At 39.6% G+C, this 18902-nt stretch overlaps 2 protein-coding genes across 7 annotated transcripts in view; one reads left to right on the top strand and one right to left on the bottom strand.

The window, feature by feature from the left end:
- Nox1 (NADPH oxidase 1) overlaps positions 1-4681 on the top strand; it is a 56529-nt gene extending 51848 nt beyond the window's left edge. For all 3 annotated transcript variants that reach the window (XM_060375554.1, XM_060375552.1, XM_060375553.1), the window contains one exon: positions 3777-4681. In XM_060375554.1, coding sequence (XP_060231537.1) covers positions 3777-3903 — 127 coding nt within the window. In that variant the 3' untranslated portion in view covers positions 3904-4681. The remainder of the gene's footprint in view (positions 1-3776) is intronic.
- Cstf2 (cleavage stimulation factor subunit 2) overlaps positions 4256-18902 on the bottom strand; it is a 35982-nt gene continuing 21335 nt past the window's right edge. For all 4 annotated transcript variants that reach the window (XM_060375551.1, XM_060375547.1, XM_060375549.1 and 1 more), the window contains 3 exons: positions 10509-10619; positions 9638-9763; positions 4256-6803 (listed from right to left, as the gene is read on the bottom strand). In XM_060375551.1, coding sequence (XP_060231534.1) covers positions 9641-9763; positions 10509-10619 — 234 coding nt within the window. In that variant the 3' untranslated portion in view covers positions 4256-6803; positions 9638-9640. The remainder of the gene's footprint in view (positions 6804-9637; positions 9764-10508; positions 10620-18902) is intronic.

Raw genomic sequence — 18902 nt, 5'->3', positions numbered from 1 at the left:
ATCTGAAACTGGCTTTTCCAATAGGAAAAAGAAGAGGAGGATTTTGGTAGCTCATCCTCCAACAACCCGGCAGGGGAAGAGCAATCCATCTCCACAAACATTACTCATTGCTTTCTGTAAATGCAGCTATTACTATTCCAGAACAGGTTGAAAAAAATGGATATGGTTGTTTTTTAAAAAATGTATACATTCAAAGAAGATATGCACAGAATTAATTCAAAGCAGAATACTGCACTCCAGGAAGCAGGTCTGTGGACCGCAGGGAAGAAAGATCAAAGGACATGAAGACACAAGAAGTGAACAGTAAAGGCTTCATGAAAGCAGTGGTGAGAGTATATAGTGACATCAATTTGTATGATCCTGGGTCCCAACTCTCATTTTGACACTTTACAGTTATGGCACACGGAGCTAAAATTCCTTCTGATATTTGGAATTCTTGTCCACAAAATAGGGACATTAGTCATGTACATGGTTGTAAAGACTGGAGGTCAATACACGAAACACTTTCATTAAATTGTAAAGCAACATGTTAGCAAAAGACATTATGTTTATGTCATTTGGGTTGAACAGTTAAAGCAAAAGGGAGTGAGACTGCTAAGAAGGATTGGGAAAGAAGAAAGGGAAGAAAGGGGATGAGGAGAAGAGGGTAAAAGGAAAGAGAAAGGGAAAAAGGGGGAAAGTATTTTACTTGCTTATTTATGGGTGTAATGTTAGCTTCATATACTTTATCATTGTATTGTGTTTCCATCAACTGCCTCCAACTCCAAAACAAATCACCTCAGCTGGATCTCTCTCTTTCTGGAGATGTTTCCCCATTCTGCTTTCTCATCACACTGACCTCTGAGAAAGAAGATTGCAAAGGATTGCCTACATAATGTGGGGAGAAAGAAAGATAAACCAATATAAAGACTAAGGATGAAGAGATGTACTGTCTCAGAAGTCAAAAGAAAGAAAATATTACAGCAACATGGGCATGAGTGTTAGAATGATAGGCTGAAAAAGCACTTACTATTTAGTATAAGGTTTGTTTGAATGCATTTTAGAGACAAGGCAATATCCAGTATGTAAGAGAGAGGAATGAAATGCCCACAGCAAAAATCAACAATAACAAGTGTTGGCAAAGAATTGGAGAATTTAGACTCTTACTATATTGATTATAACAGGAATATAGGGGATTGCAACACCTGGAAAAAACACTTCAACAGTTCTTCAAAGTGTTAGAAATCAAACTCTTTGATATATACCTAAGAGAAATGACAACATGACCACACACACACAGATACACCATTTGCACATGCATGTGCATAGCAGCATTACTCACAAGAGCCCAAAGTGACAACAGCCAGGCTTTCCACCATCAGATGTGGTATATGTACAGAATGGAATTTTATTCATCTATAAAGATGAAAGAAATACTGACACATGCAATCTCATGGATTGACTTTGAAGGTATTACGCTGAATAAAAGAAACCAGAGGGGGTTGAAGCTATGGCGCAGTGGTGTTTGCTGTGCTTCCAGAGGACCTTAGTTCAATTCCTATTTCTTATAAACGATGGTTCACAACTTTCTGTAACTCCAGCCCCAAGGAATCTGATACCTTCTTTGGGACTCTGAAGGCACATATACTTATACATGCACATGGTCCCCACATGTGCACATTATTTTTTAAAAAATTGAAAATTATTAAAATGAAAAGGCCATTTATGGACTGATAATATATGTAGAGAAAGTAGATCAGTGATTGTGTAGGGTAGGGTGGTATGGCTGGGAGGCAATCAGTGATTTCTTAGGTAGACAGAGTTTCCTTTGAGGGGGATGAAATTAGTGATGATGGTTGCATAACTTTGCGGTTGTAACAAAAAGTACTAATTGAACAGTTCAGAGGGTGCACTTTGCGGTACATATATTATACCATAATTAGGTTTAAAAAGAGAAGGAGAGGTGGGAGATGTTGAGATTCACAGTGTAATTAGAAGGGTTGGCTTTGGCAGAATACCATCTTCACAGGCACATCAAAGTCTAGGGTTGGGAAGATCTACAAAAGATAGTTTAAACAGCAGTTAACTCATTTTCATTTGCTGTGTGCCAGGCACTCTTCCATTTATTTTGTGTTTTTAATTCTTAGAACAACCCTGTAAGGTAGGTGCTATTTTATTCTCATTTTCAAAAAGGTAAGCTCAAGCAGAGAGGTTAAAAAAATGTGTTTAAAGTGACACAGTTGGGATAGCAGAGCAGGCCAGACTGGTTCTGCCTGTAGTAGCTGAGACAGATCAACCATTTCCCCTTAGGGCCTCCATTCAGGAAAGGTCAAATCCTTGATTATTTGGCAGAAAAGAATTTCAAGACCAGCCCAAGTGGAAGTGAGTTTAAGTATTTAAACAGAGAATTATATAGAAGAAGGACAGTATACAATCCCAAGTCATGGCCGCAGGATCCTCAAGATAGTTACATCTATGTCCCTCACAAGGACTATACATACAATCCTGTCCTTGGGTTACATTCTTGAAAGGGTATAATTTCCGTGGTTTAATGATTAAGTGAAGATTAAAAACTTAGGGGAAGTTTAAAAATTGAATAAAAACTACGAGTTTCTTTACTTGTTTTTCTTAAGTTGTTTTCTTTTGTAAATGATGTTGTCAGGTGAGGTATAAGATAGGGGAGTTTATATGGCAAAACTCAATTCTAGCTAAGTAAGCATAGTCCATTCATTTTTTAAAATTCTTGTTTAATATGTCTTTAGAAAACCTTGCATTATCTCTGTAGGTCATTTTGGCTTTATCATTTGGGTTAAGGTTTCTTTACTTAGAGTAAAAGGCAAACCAGATCCTAGGGGCTTCCTTCCCTGCTAATGTCCCTTTAATTTTCCCTGTCTTTCTATCCTGCCTTACTGCAGAGCCTAACATTTAACAATGGTATTGTACTACATCTCTTGTGTCTGTTGTCAATAAAATGGGGAAGGCTGAGAGCCTATTTAAGACTTGGGAACAAAAAGGTTAAGAAAAAATTTACTTGGAAGAAAGCAGGATTTTAACAATTGAATTTAAGTTATCAGTACATATCAATTATATACAATGTGTTTCATTGTTTTCACACATGTATATGTTTTTTAATTAACATATACAAATTAACAAATTAACAAATTTTTAATTTAATTAAAAATTAACATAATTATACCATTTCCTTCCCTCACAGCTCCTCCCGACTATCCCCTGCTCTCTCTCAAATTCATGGCCTCTTTCTCTTTGTGTGTGTGTGTATATATATATATATATTCTAAATATATAAACACAACCCACTTAGGCCATTTAATGTTAATTGTATATATGATTTCAGGGTTGACCACTTGGATTTTGATCATATTTACCTCCTACGGCCCTTTTTCTTGTGCCCCTTCTCACTCCTGCTGATTTCTTTAATTCAACCCTCTTCTACTTTCGTGTTTTTTGCCCCTATTTGGTGACCCAGTGAGTTTAATTAGGGCTGCTTCCAGGAGCATTGGCAAGCTACCAGAGGCTGCACTGAAGAAAATGATGAAATGACTCCCCTTCCCCCAGCAACCATTACTACAAAAGCTCCTCAGATAGTGGTGGAGCCCTGTAAACCCAGCCCCCATTCAGGACAGAATGATCATGGATCCAATCACATGAGGTAGTTGTCTGTGAGAAAACTGAGTCTTTGTTCGACTTTGTGGGAGTAGAAGAGGTTGTTCTCCATTTTCACTACTATCATCATTTCTCCTTGCATTCATGTAATTATTATTGTTCTATTCCTACAGGTCTGTTGTGGGGGTTTTCTTATGTGGCCCTCCGACTTTGGCAAAAAGCCTGCGCAAATGCTGTCAGCGATACTCAAGTCTAGATCCTAGGAAGGTTCAATTCTACTTCAACAAAGAATCTTTCTGAATTGTAGAAGGAAGCACAGTAGTTCTTCCACACTTTCCTTTTCTCTTCATCAACTTGTCGGTCAGCTTCTAGATAACATTATGACTAACAAGAACTTTTAAAAAATGTTTTGCATTCAACTTCATCATACTTGAGTTTTGCCAACCTGAGAGCTGTGTAAGTCACAATAATTACAAAACCCATGAATTGTTTTGTGGGGAAAATTATAAATCCTTCTGGGAAACCTGCCTTTAGCTGAACTTTGCTGGTTGACACTTGCTCAATTTAAGCCTCAGGTGTCTCGGATGATTCCTGGGCTTTGGTTCATATTCTTCCCTCCCACCTGTCCCTCACAAAAGATTTCTAAGTTGGGTGACTTTTAAAATATTTATTGAATTAATGATAAAACAATAATCATAAATAATACATAAAATCTCCATGATTTTCACTCATATCATACCCAGTAAGAAAATTGTTAGACATGATCTCATCCAGTGTGACCAACAATTTACACTTTACTTTTTTGCTTTGTCAAAAAAAGGTTTTCATCTTTGCTTTTTGAACAATTTTACTTACTGTCCTAGGCTTTCTTTCTGAAGTAGATTAACTGTAATCAAATTTGTATCATAATTAGAAGCCAACTATGCTGTCATTTTATATTGTTTGAAATAACTGGGAAGGCCTGATCTACATCATGTGATGACTTAATGTAACACAAGCTCTTTACTAATTCCTTTGTTAAAGAGGTTTGTTTATGAATGTCTGGTATAAAAAGAAAATAAAGCATTTAGAATTGTGACTATTTTCCAGGTCTTACTCAATGAGGAATCATTCAATGAATGTCACTGCTTTTCCTATCAACTTAGACAAGAACCACAATGCTCTAGGATGTTAGTCATGGTGAATAACAAGAAAAAGAAGGCCCAGGCTCCTCAGGGGGAGAAAAACCCCACACTTCATTGTACTCAAACTGACTGAATCTATAGACTTCACACAGGACCATCTATTTTCTACCATTAATTGATCAAGAGTGATCACATTTCTGTTTCCAATTATCTAAGAAACTATAGCTTGAAGGATTAGTGGGATCATTTTTCAGTCACAAGTCTGAACATAATAAAGGCAGATCATGAACTTGGGGTAGCTAATTCTATTACACCAATAAAAACAATGGTGATTACACAAAGATGAATTGGGATGCCACTGCTCTTGTCAACTTATATTCACCTGAATGTCTGACAAGCAAATTAAGTTTAATGAAGTGTTGGGAAAACAGACACTAGGATTTCCAGGATATGGTTTCTATTAGATAACTGCTTACCAAGTAACTTCAGTCTCAGTATCTTGATTTGGAATTGGTTGTGTAAAACCCAAGTTCCTAACTAGAAATAATTTCCTTTTGGTCTCTGCATCAAAATAGCTTGAGGCTTTAGTCATGACAGCTGCCAAAATCAACACTTCAATGACTGCTTATGCAGGAGGCACAGAAGGTAACGAAATCAATGAACTGCATGCATAATTAACATCCAGGTTGAAATGGGAATGAGCAGAACAGGCAGGGAGTGTTTGCTGTTCTGCACTTTTCTTAATAGGTTATAGTATGACATATCCAGCAAATTTTCATTATAAATATATATATATAGAAAAATCCCATAATTTTAGTATCTTTTCATCCTTTTGCTTGGCATGTAAGCAATGTGCTATTATGCTTTATATGCCTAAGTACTGATTTTAATTCACCTGCCCATAATCCTTAAACAGAAGGTAGGATTCTGGGAATATAAATAAGATCACAATTAGTTCTAGTAAACTTTACTAATTATTAAGGCAACTCTTCAAATGTCTTCAGTTTGAACTGGTGGAGAAAAACCTGACACTATAGGAAAACAAAAGGCAAGTTGACTTGCAGGTTAACACAGGCTTATGGCACTAATTACCCTCCAAGTAGGTGTACTTGGAAAGAAGCAGGCAAGCACAATGGGCAATTTGCTGTCCTGTGCTTATACTTGGTCCTCTTAAGACTTGAAAATGTAAAAGTTTTAGGGTTTTCTGAGTTCTTGGAATGAATTTAGTTTAAAAATAAGGCTAAAAGTTTTGCAATTTTGTGGGATGAAATATATTTTGTTCACTTGATTTTCTTTATTTAATTTGAGCATGTGGAAAACTAGTGGCTTTGTAAACTTGTAAAGTTGGCTACCTAGATGCAAGAGCTTTACAACAGTCTTTCTGGTTGTCGATACTCAGTGAAACCAGTGCCAAACCAATCTTTGTTTTATGTATGTTTAGAACTGCTACTGACCAAACAACATATTTGATAACTGGCTTTTCTTAAACCAAACAAACCACTGTGGTACAGGCTTTGCTTTTGGCCTTCTGACCATTTTTAGTTCTAACCACATGCTTTTTTTCTCCCAGAAAACTCAGACTCTAGACAGTTTTCAAAGGGCAAAGCCTTATTACTTTGCTGAGAGCAAATTCATGAGAAAACAAAGTTCCTGAAAACATTGTTTCTGAGAAATTCTTAAGTATCACCAAGAAGAATACATGTTTATGCTAAAGTAAGAGTAGAGCTATGGCAATATAAGATCAAAGAATAATGCTGCAGTAAGCATAGAAAACATAGCTAAGCTTTTATCCTTGGTGTTTAGCTTCTTAAAAGCAAAAGGATTATATATATATATATATATAAATTTGCAGTATGTTAAACTTGTGTTCAAGTTTATTTAATATCACAGAAAATATACAAACTAAGACAACAAAATGAACTACTTTCACTTGGAGAAATGGTGATGCAAATTCTCCACCTGGCACCAATTTGAGTCATCCGGAGTGATGAGGATGCAGAAGTCACTATGTTTTCAAAATTTCAGCAATGTTATGTAATTTTATTTCCAGATCTGTTGCCAGGTATATTTGAGAACCTGTAAGACAAAGGTGGAGAAAGCTCTTACAAGTGGACCTCTCTTTCCTAAATGTCAGGAGAACCATCCTCCCACAAACAAACAAACAAACAAACAAACAAAAAGAACTGAGGGAAGGGAGGATGTGCTGAAGATCAAACAGCCTTGTGTCATGTTTCCTCATCCTTTGTAGCAGGGTTTCTCAACCTTAGCATTACATGGACATATTCAGCCAAAGTGCTTTCTCGTAAGAAGGAAGGGAGAGATCCTGTGCATCATTATGGGATGAAGTTCAGGAGTATCTCTGATCTCTACCTGATGAATGATAGTGGCATACTACTTTCTAAAGTTTTGACAACAAAAAATGTCTATAGAAATTGACAAATATACCACAGGTAAGTAAGCTTCTCCTACTTCAAAACTACCTTTCTTTCTTTTTCTCATACATGAGGGCAGAAACCAGAGGTTCAAGTTTACCTCAAGTTCTTGAGACTGGCTGTCTCACTGGCACCTAGTGCTCACTGATTAGGTTACGATGGTTTGTCAACAAGCCCCAAGGACCTTCCGGTCCCTACCTTCCCATCTAAGATTACCAGAGTGTGCCACTGCTCACTGTTCATGGGGTTCTGTACTTTGAACTTGGGTGCTCATGCTTTTGTAGGAAGCACTTTAGGAACTGAGCTATCTCTCTTGTCCAAGAACTACTTATCTCTAAAAGTGGTAAATAATCTTGTGTGTGATAGCAAAAATAAACCAAAACTCAGTTTACAATGAAAAGACAATGCTTCAGCCACAACATGAATAAATACCAGTAGAGAGTTTGCTCACATAAAATCACAATTGTGGTTTCACATCCACTGGTATAAATTACTGAGCTGTATAAAGTAAGTATAGTTTGTAGTCTAGTTCACAATACTGTACCAAAAACAACTGCATGGCCTTGTACTACAAAACATAAATGTAAGATGGTATCACCAAGGGAAGCTATTCAAAGAGTACCTGAGGCTCTTTGTATTATTTTCCCAACTTTTATGAAACTATGGTCAAAACGTTAAAATAAAAACCTATATAATCTTCTTGCCCCGAGGTTAGTATGTAAGACAAGTAAGATATATATATTTTTGGAGACAGGGTTTCTCTGTGTAGTCTTGGCTGTCCTGGACAGACTTGCTTTGTAGACCAGGCTGGCCTCAACCTCATAGTGATCTCCCTGCCTCTGCCTCCCTGAGTGCTGAGATTAAAGACATGTGCTACCACACCCAGTTCAAATAAGATATAATTAAGAGTACACAATGAAAGAACTTTCAGGAATACTTCTATTTTCATACTCTAAAACCAATAATTTTCTCACACTGCAAAGAACGTCTTCTTTGACATAATTTTTAAAAAGTAAATTCCTGAGAACAGTATAGTCCATATTTTTAATGAAGAAAACAGAATAGTTGGAATATATGGAAAAAAAGAAAAGTAGGATATACTAAATGTCTAGGTAGTCAACACTCTATGATCACTTCCATAGTTGAGTCATTTAAAGTCTCAGTAAGATAAGATGAATATTTGCAGTTTTGGAAGATTTAAGAGCATTACAAATATGGACTACAATATAGTTAATAAGACTGCTAATTATCACAAGAGTTCACTGTCATATGGTAACGTGTGTGGGAATTATAAGATGTGAGGTAAAAAGTAAAAGTTCCAAAGATATTCCAACTGGTACTGGAACAGTATGAATTTTAAATTGCTTTCAGAGAACAAAACTTTTTATGAAATACAAAGAGGTTTAAAAATACTTTTGAAACAAAACAATGATTATACATCTAGTTTGGTCACATGATTATGAGGCAAGTGTATTTGGATCCTTCTTACCCAATTGATGAACAAGAAAAATAATGGTAGTGTACAATCATCTTTAAAACGTAAAGAAACTGATGGTGACAGGGACATCTACTACTTTAAATGGCTTGTAATAGTAAACCATCAAAATGGTTTACTACAAGGGCTGGGATATAACTTAGCTGGTATAGTGCATGCCTTGAAATCATGAATCCCAGGTTTGATCCCCATCATCTCTAAAGCAGAGTTTGGCACTTCATGTCTGTCATCTTAGCACTTGGAAAGTGGAAGCAGGAAGATCAGAAGTTCATAGTTATCTCAGATACATAGTGAGTTCAAGGCTAGCCTGGGTTATAAGAGACCAAGTCTCTCTCTCACACACAAATTCATTATAACATAAATACTAGAAGCCTAAAGAGTAACAGTTTTTTTTAAAAAAAATGCTTCATATTTCCTCCATTTTGAAGGAATGATCTGGAATAAAAACTGATGATGGAATGAGAAATGCCAAAGTTTTGGTAAGTTCTGTTGGGAGAATGAGATTCCGGAAGGAGGGCCTTTTTACCTTTACCAACCTATTTTCCTTTTTTTTTTCTTATGTTTATTTATTATATATGGGTGCACTTGTGATACTCTGTGCAGAGTTGGTTTACTTTTTACCATATGAGTTCTGTGGATCAAACTTAGTTCATCAGAATAGTCAAGGAATTAGTACCTTTACCAGGGGCTAAGCCATTTTGCTGGTACTACTTTTAACTTTCTACATTCCTATGTCTTTTTAATTTTGGGAAACTGACGTTAATTTCATTATTAGAAAGGCTGAAAGTGATTTTAAGTAATTCAACATCTGAACAAATGTTCTACAGCCTTACCCTATCCCTAGAGGAGCTGGCTACTGAAAGAGTAAAGAGAGCCTAATGAAGAATGAGGGTCTCAGAGAATGTTAAGTTATTAAAGGTTGATGTTATGTACTTCAGATACAGAAGGCCTAGTCCTGCACCCGTATCATTCAGTCAGCTCACCTTTCATGGGGCTCCAGTGGATTTCTGTATTTGTTCCTTTAAGATAAGGATACTCTGTCTTTGCTCAGGAGGCAACATGGCAATCTGGTCTGCAGTGAGCTGAAGGACCTGCATAATCAAAGCAGCCTGTACAGAGGAATGGAAAGTTGTTAGTTTCAAGGACAAGTCAGGAAACCAAATAAAACAAAAACATCACCAGCTTCTGTCAAAAAGGCTATTGTCATGGGATATGAAGCAAACTGGGAAAAGGGAGGATATATTACAGTCTCTCTCTCTCTCACATACACACAAAAAACTGCACGCCAGAAAGAAAATCTGGGAAGAAAAGGCACAATGAAGAGCACAAGAATAAATGAAAATACTTAAAATATGCAAACAGACACCTCAGGAATTCAAAATTCCTGCAGACTAAAATGTTATCTGTGAGCCCTAGGAACTCTTAAGTTTTTAGTCCTATTTTGAGTTTTCATTTTTACAAGTTTAAGCTTTTCCATCAGATACAGGTTTCCAAAAATACCCAAGTATAGCAACAGAAAGATATACTTGTGGTGAATCTACTATTGCTTTTGTAAGGATTAAGTAGAAGCAGTGTGGGGGGGAGGAGTTTCAATTTTTAGGTCAGTTGGATCTGCACAGAAAAAAATACCTGCCATTTGTAGATACGTTTGAAATGTAAAATAAGTTGCCAGTTATATTCACTTAAAAACTTTAAGACCAGGTCCCCAAAATGCTCAGCCAAAATCATTAGAGTTTTAAGTTAGAGTAAACATTCCATCCAGAGGGATTCTGAAAACCCAGGATCTCCATGGTAACTGTGAAAAGATCAAGATAACCAGATTTGTGCATGGGGAGGCATTCAAACTTTGCTTACCTTTTCATGGTCCTGGGGTGTGACTTGACTCTGTCCAGGACTAAAGCCACCAGGCTGGCTTCCACCTTGCATGCTTGCTCCTTGTATGCCTGCTCCCTGCATGACTGGGACCTATGTGCACAAACAAAGGAGAGTGCATATAGAATTCCTGATGTCCATGGAATCTCAGTACAGTTAACAATCTTGACACGGAGAAGAGTAAAAAGAGAATTAATGATCAGCTTATTCTGTTAGCAAAAGCAGAAGGCAGTGTTTAGCCAAAGATCCCTTAGTATACACAGACTGGCTTATAACAGGTCCATCATCATTAACAAATAATACAAAGTGCAGGAAGGGGACACCAAACAAACAAAACAGCCAAATGAGCACAGGGAAAACTATGAGCACTAGAAAAATTAATGCTCAGAGGAAATATAAGTAAAGCCAAGAGGCTTTCTATAGAAAGCATAAAACAATTGCTTCATGCTTAATACAGACCAAATATTACTCAAGTAAAAAAACACAGTGCAACTATAGCATATCGTTCTTTCACCTGATGTGGTGTTTTCAATAAGAATGGTCCTCATATGCTCAGATTTGAATGCTTAGTCACTAGGGAGTGGTACTCTTTGAAAGACTTAAGTCTGGCTTTGTTGGAGGAAGTATCACTGGGGTGGTAGGCTTTGAGGCTTCAAAAGCCCATGCTAAGTCCAGTATTTTCCTCTCTGCCTGTGGCTCAGGATGTACTTTCATTTATTTCTACAGCATCATGCCTGCCATGCCTGCTGCCATGATGATAATGGACTAAACCCCTGAGACTGAAACTCTCAATTAAATATTTTGTTTTATACGAGTTACTGTGGTCACGGTGTCTCTTCATAGCAAAAGAATAGTGACCAGGAACTGGGATATCTCTGTGACAGGCCTGACCATGCTTTGTTAGAGAAATATGGAAGACTTTGGACTAGAAAAGCAGTTGGATGCTTTAAGCAGGGCTTAATGGGCCATCCTAGTACAAACATGGAAGACAATGGTGCTGAGGGTGATTTGAACTGTGGGGGTCCAGCTCAAGTTTAGAGGGGTAGAATATTAGTAAGTGGCCCAGATACCACTCTTAGGATATTCTGACAAAGGTTGTAGCTGTTTTAGGAGTCTTAACAATCTGCCTCAGGCTAAACTGAATAGTTTTGTTTTAAGGCTTTGGCAGAGGAGATTTGAGACTGCCAAATATTGACTGTTATGTGGTTATTAGTGGTCACTCTTAAGCAGCTCTGTAATGAAAAGGATGAAGAGGAGCAAGGAAAAATTTGTTTAAAATGTACAGTTTATGGAGAAAAGGAGCATCAAGAAGTGCAATGGAGTGAAGCCCAGTGCTGGAGATAAAATGTTTAAAGAAAAGCTTGATGATAAATGGAATAAGGGGAGTGGTAACTTCAGAGCAACCCAGCTAAACTTCAGCTTGTTAAAAGGAATTAAAAAACACTTAAGCATTAAAAGAAACGAGCAAGAGAAAGCTGATGTGAATGTAAATGAACAAGGGGGTCTAATTCCAGCCTGATCAAGCAGCTGAACTTGGCTGTTTCCACCACAGGTGGTTCTGCCTTTAGAATCAATGATACAAAGTACAGGGGTTGTGGAATATCCCTCAAAGGCTAAAGAAAGCTGCTGGGGCCAGGAATGTGTCAAGGGTGTCTCGGTATGGAGACATAAAGAGGCCATATGTGAAGCTGTGAGGGGAAGACTGGGTTTCACTGGAGATTCTAAGATCTTGGAGATTGCAGAGTTGTAGGATATCTGCCAAGATGAGCTACTAATAGGGAGTGGATCCAGCCCCAAAGAGAAGTAGGATGTAGTCAACAAAGCTGAAAGGACTTGTATATTAGCAGAGTTCTTTGACTTCAGACATGGAGATACAGAATTTGGAATTGTCTGACTGGTTTTTGGCCTTGTTTTGGTGCAGTATTTTTTTTCACTATGCTCCTTTTAAGAATGGTAATGTATATTTTGTGCCACTATATGTTAGAAGTATGTGATTTTTTTATTTTGATTTTTACAGGGGTTACAATAAGGAAGTTACCATGAGTCTCAGAAGAGAATTTGAACTTTGAAACCATGTTGAAACTGTGATATACTATGGAGACTTTTAAAATTGATCCAAATGCATTTTTTTGTATTATATGGTTACAAACCTAGGGGGGTCAGGGAATGGAATGTGGTGGCTTGAATAAGAATGGCCCCTAGAAGCTCATATATTCAAATGCTTAGTCACCAGGGATTGGCACTATTTTAAAGAATTAGAATGTGTGATCTTGTTGAAGGAAGTGTGTCTCTGGGGATAGGCTACCAGCATCTGTGCCCTTGGTCTCTGGCCATTGCTGAGGAGCTATTGGAACAGATAGTACCATACCAGTCTACATGGCCAGACATTGCCTTTGGGATGCCTCTAGAAGGTCACTGACTCCTACCTGCCCAATGGGAACCGCCCATTCTTCCATTCCTCCAGGATCCCCACTGGCATGTCTTCTGGAAAATTTTTAAAACTGTACGCATGGAGCCTGAGTTAAAAGCCTCTAAGCTCATACGCCTCTCAAATTGGCCGATTACCATCACATTTAAGTCCCAATATTTTACGGGATCTTTTTAATTACTGTCAGCAATCCTGTAAATGGAAGGAGGTTTCTTATTCAAGCTTTTTCTCATCTCCATTCTAAACTTTCTTCTGTTCTTCCTGCTCCCCAACCCAACTTCTTCTAGCTATCAAGTCTCAACCTCAAGAGACCTTTGACCCTGCTGACAAACCTCCACACCATCATCCTCAACCTCTGGATTCTCCTTCCTCTTCTGTTTCCTCCTCTTCCTCTTTGGCTTCTCTAGCATCCTCATTCCCCTCCCAAGCAACAGGCCATCCTATTCAACCTACTCCGGCACCCACTTTCACCCCACTAACAGCCATTAGGGCCCCCACTACCATCTCTCGCTCTGTAGCAAAGTCCCCTTCTTCTTAGTGTAAACCAGCTTCAATTCTTCCCTTTCAGGAGGTGGCCAGCAGGGATGATTTAGTTAGGGTCCATGATCCCTTCTCACTAACTGAACTTTCTCAAGTAGAAAAGACACTAGGATCCTATACCTTTAATCCTTCTACTTTCATTAAAGAATTTTATTATCTCAATCTTATAGTCTTACATTACATTATATATACATATATATATGTATATGTGTATATATATATATATATATATATATATATATGATTCTTACCAATAACCTATTACCTGAGGCGTGCAGGTGAGTTTGGGCACAAGATAAAACACGGGCAGATAAGGTTCACCAAACAACGGCAGGGACTAAACAACTGGCTAGGACTAAGGCAGTAAATTATAACACCCCGGAAGGCATTTTACCTGGAGATCAGTTCACGACCTGCCTCCTGGCTGGTTTCCACAGGCTGCCCTCAAGCAAGTTAATTATGAGAAGCTCCAGAAGATCATTCAGGACAAAAATGAACACCCATCTTAATTCCCAGAGCGCCTTACAACATACTAATCTAGACCCCGAAAGTACAGAGGGTAAGGCCCTCTTACAACATACTAATCTAGGCCCTGAAAGTACAACTCCTGATGACCTTTTTATCTTCCAGAGTTACCCTGACACCAGGGCTAAGCTTAATTGCTTAGAGAGAGGACCTCTGACTCCATGGGCAGATGTCTTAGTGCTGGCCTTTAAGGTGTACCATGGGAGAGATGAGAAAGGCCCAAGCAAAAATACCAAATGCTGGCCAAAGCCATCTGACTGGACTCAGCAACTACCCAGGCTCTCTTGCCTCCTAAGGCACAAGGACGACGGGGTCCCTGTTTCAAATGTGGTAAAGAAGGTCACTGGGTCCGGTTTTGTACTAACCCCCACAAGCCACTGGGACCATGTCCAAAATACACCAAGAGGGACATCGGGCTATTGACTACCAATGCTTCTTCTATGGTATGGGGTTATCATTTCCAGATGGCCCTCAAAATAATATCTCAGGCCTGGCTATTGATGACTAAACGTGCCTGGGTTCCCTTGACCCAACCAATGCCATCACTAACAGGGAACCATGGGTAATTATCACGGTATTGGGGCAGTCCATCTCCTTCCTTGTGGACACCAGAGCCACTACTCAGACCTGACGGAGTATTGGGGATCAACTTCTCCTTCTAGTTCCTCTATTGTTGGGATGACCTTGCCAGCCTTGCCAGACTCGACCACTCAATTGTATTTTCAGGGTTGTTCCCTTGACTCATTCTTTTTTAGTGATGCCAAACTGTCCAGTCCCCTAACAGGGAAGGAACTTTTTAGGCAAAGTGGGAACCTCTATTCCTTTACTCCACTCGTTCACTTGACACCAGGCTCACCAGCATCCTCTCTCCTCTTTCTCCTAGCTACCCCACTTACCAGTAGTGACATGTCACTTCCTTTACCAGCCTCTCAAGTGGACCGCTATATCTGGGATGTCCAAAACCTCTGTGTTGCTGAGCACCATTTCCCTGTGGTCATTCAACTACTCGGTATATCACCTAAGCTCAATACTGACTTCCTCTCAAGAGCCTCAGGGAACTTAAGTCTATTATCTCTGACTTTCTAAGAAAAAAAAAAACAAAAAAAACAAACAAACAAACACAAAACTCTTTTGCCCTACTTCCTCTTCTTTTAACACCACTATATGTACAGTTACAAATCCCAATGTAGCCTATCGCCTGGTTCAAGACCTCTGGCTACTCAATTCTACAACTGTCCCCCTCCACCCTGTAGTAGCTAACCCCTATACTCTCCCCTCCTTATCCCCTCAGATACCTCCTATTTCTCAGTTCTGGGTCTCAAGGATGCATTTTTCTCTATCCCCCTGTACGCTCAGTTATAAAATATCTGACATCTTTGTTTCAAACCCAGCTTACCTGGACTGTCCTATACCAGGGATTTCAGGACAGCCCACATCTTTTTGGCCAGGCCCTAGCCTCTAATCTACTCTCCTTATCTCTTCCTAAATATAAACTTATACAATACTTAGATAACCTTCTCCTCTGCAGCCCATCCCTATGAGTTAGACAAACTAACACCTCTGCTCTTCTAAATTTCCTATCCAGCAGGGGCTATTTGGTCTCACCCTCCGAGGTCCAATTGTCCACCTCTGAGGTCACTTACCTGGGACTAACAATAACCCCAATCCCCAAGGGTATCACCCTAGATAGAAATGACCTAATATGGTCTCTAGCAGTTCCCTGTACTAAAGAAGAAATTTTATCATTTGTGAAAATGGCTGGTTTCTATGGTCCTGGGTCCCATCCTTTCCCTTCTTGCCTGCCCCTTGTATGAGGCAGCTTTAGGCCCCTTGTATGAGGCAGCTTTAGGCCCTTTGCATGAACCCCTTCTTTAGCCCATTACTAAGCCCTTTCAGAGGCACCAAAAGGCTCTTCTTCCCAGCCCTACATCTCCCAGACTTAACCCATCCCTTCTCCCTCTATGTAACAGAAAAAGAGGGATATGCCCTTGGGTCACCAACTGGGACCCTCCTTGCACCTGTAGCATACGTATCAAAAAATTAGACCTGACAATCCATGGATAGGCACCGAGTATATGTGCCTTAGCAGCTGCAGAGCTAGCTCCTTATTTGAGAGTCCAAAAAACTAACTTTTGGGTCACCTATTACTGCATTCTCTTCCCACAATCTGTCTCATCTTTTAACATATAAAGGCTTATAAATTCTACCTCTCTATAGAGTTCTTTCCTTCCAGGTGGCACTAACAGAAGACTCTACTTTTATTTTCCAATCATACCCACCTCTTAACATTTCAAGCCTTTTCCCTCGACCTAACTCTGACTACTGCCCATCTCATTCTTGAATTGAAATCTTGGAGAAATTATTGCCCTACCCCTCACACATACCTCAGGCCATCTATACCTGGCATACAGATGGCAGCTCCTTTGTACAAGAGGGAGCTCAAAGTGCAGGCTATGCCATAGTGTCAGATATTGGGGTAGTTGAGGCAAAAACCCTCCCTGTCCACACCACTAATCAGCAGGCTGAACTAATAGCTCTTACCAGAGCTTTCCAATTGGCCCAGGGACAATCTCTTAACATCTATACAGACTCTAAATATCCTTTCATATTCTTCTCTCCCATGCTGCCATCTGGAGAGAAGGTGGGTTGCTTACAGCAAAGGGAGGATCTGTAACCAATACAGGCCAAATTATAGCCATGCTGGAAGCCTCCCACCTTCCTAAGGCCATCGGAATAGTCCACTGCCAGTTCCACCGGACAGATGATTCCATCTTTTCCAAAGGAAATAACCGGGCTGATGAGGCAGCTAAGGCTGCATTTCAGAAAGGCCTCATTCCACCACAGGACATCTTTACACTCCAACCCACATCTCCCCTGTCATCTCCTGACTTTTGTCAGATTCTGTCCTATCTACTCCAGCTCTTTCATCCTAACAGTCGAGCCTTGTCTAGCTTTGTCAAGACCCATCTGCAGCCCAGCCCTGAGGACTTGGGTTTCTTAAAGACTATTACTACCTCTTGTAAGATTTGCCAGACTTCAGATCCTAACTCAGGATATCATAGCCCCACTTTCCCTACCCACCAGGCTAGAGGCTCTCTCCCCAGGGCTGACTGGCAACTTGATTTTACCCACATGCCAGTAGTCAAATGTGTCCGGTACTTCCTGTTCTTGGTGTATGTGTTCTCAGGATGGGTGGAGGCATTCCCCACTACTAACAAAAGAGCTGAGACAGTTTCTGATCTTGTCTGTAAGATTTTCCTATGTTTTGGACTCCCCACTTCCCTCCAGACAATGGTCCTGAGTTCACTTCTCAGATTTCCCAGACCTTATCTAAAGCTCTTAATATTCCTTGGTATTTTCATATCCCATACCATCCCCAGTCCTCAGAAAAGATAGAACAAACTAACTGATCCTTAAAAAATACTTCACCTCTATTGAGTAAAACTCCCCCACCTGCCATATTCAGGCTTTTAGCTCTATCCAAATATCCTCTGTCCATCTTGCCCTTTGAGCTCATGTATGGACAACTGGTACTAAATCCTCGCTTCTCCCTGACCACCTATTTACTCCTTTAATCTGTGATCTCCGTTCTCTTCTATGGAACTTTACTGTTTACCACAGCCACACATTAACCTAAGTCCATCTCTTATTAACACTGGGTACCAGGTCCTTCTCTTCCCTCCAGACCAAAGCCCCTCATTTCTTTCTCCTAAATGGCAGGGCCCTTTCAATGTGATTCTTGTGACCTCCACATCTGCTCAGCTTGAGGGCTTTCATCACTGGATTCATCTATCTCACCTCAAGCCTTTTATCCTTTTCTTTAAGATAATGCCCCCTCCTACATACCAACTCCAACAGGACCCTGCTCCCTCAAGTTCCAGAAGATGCCAAGATCAACCACCTTCTCTCTGGTTCCAGAGGAATGAGGCCTCGCTATAGCAGCTGTGTTTGATCCTACTGGATTGGATATGTATTTTTCCTCCTCTCCCTCTTGTCTGTTTCTGTCCAAGGTAATCCTTATGGAGATTCAAGTTTCAAGAAACAATCAATGATAATAAACAGTACCTCCATATAGGGTTGGGAAATTGTGCTATGGGAGGCTGTCAGAAGCCTATTGAAATAGCCATCAACTCCATATCTTATTTGATAGACTTTTTGTTTGTTTCCTCTTTGATCAAACAAAAGATTATTGCAAGAAATGGCTGGACAGATATGGAGGCTGCCCATACTGGTCTTACCAAATCCTTGCACCATCACAGAAGAAGCTCCTTCACTTGTATAAAAAGACTCTACTTTTACGTCTGAGACCTGTAGGATCCCAGATGGGGAACAGGCATCTTTGGAAAACTTTACCGCTGCCTCACACCCAATTTACCAATAAGTACCATCTATATCCAGAGAAAATATGTCCCAATTACCCAATCCCTGGGGATGGGAGAAGTAGAGAAGGTAATTAAATATTTCTCTAAGATCGTTGCCTCTCTGACCCCCCCCCCCCACCAAATAATACATACCTGTCATTTTGTCTCCTACTTCAGATTCTGACCTTGGCCTGCAAGCTTCTTCATATCACCCAACTGGGCTGTTTTAGAGCTTGTTGGCTGTGTGTCCTAACTGGGACCAACTTAGAACTACTATTGACAATTTCTCCGGTGACCCTGTCAAGTAACCTTACTTAACCATTCACCTATTGCCCTGACTCTGATGTTGCCACAACCCCCTATCTTTTTCATTATCACCAGCTTTGGCTTGGCAAGCTGTTTCAAGGAATCCAGGACACACTCTATAGGAATGCTAAGTTCCTTAAACTGCAGTAAATTATAGTCCTTGATACCTCATCTCAACCCTGATGCCCTACTGCTAATTATACCTTGATTCTTTGT

This window comes from Meriones unguiculatus, chromosome X (genome assembly GCF_030254825.1).
Source record: "Meriones unguiculatus strain TT.TT164.6M chromosome X, Bangor_MerUng_6.1, whole genome shotgun sequence".
In the NCBI taxonomy this organism is placed as follows: Eukaryota; Metazoa; Chordata; class Mammalia; order Rodentia; family Muridae; genus Meriones; species Meriones unguiculatus.
Note: the sequence above shows the minus strand (reverse complement) of the source record. Positions and strands in the feature narration are given on the sequence as shown.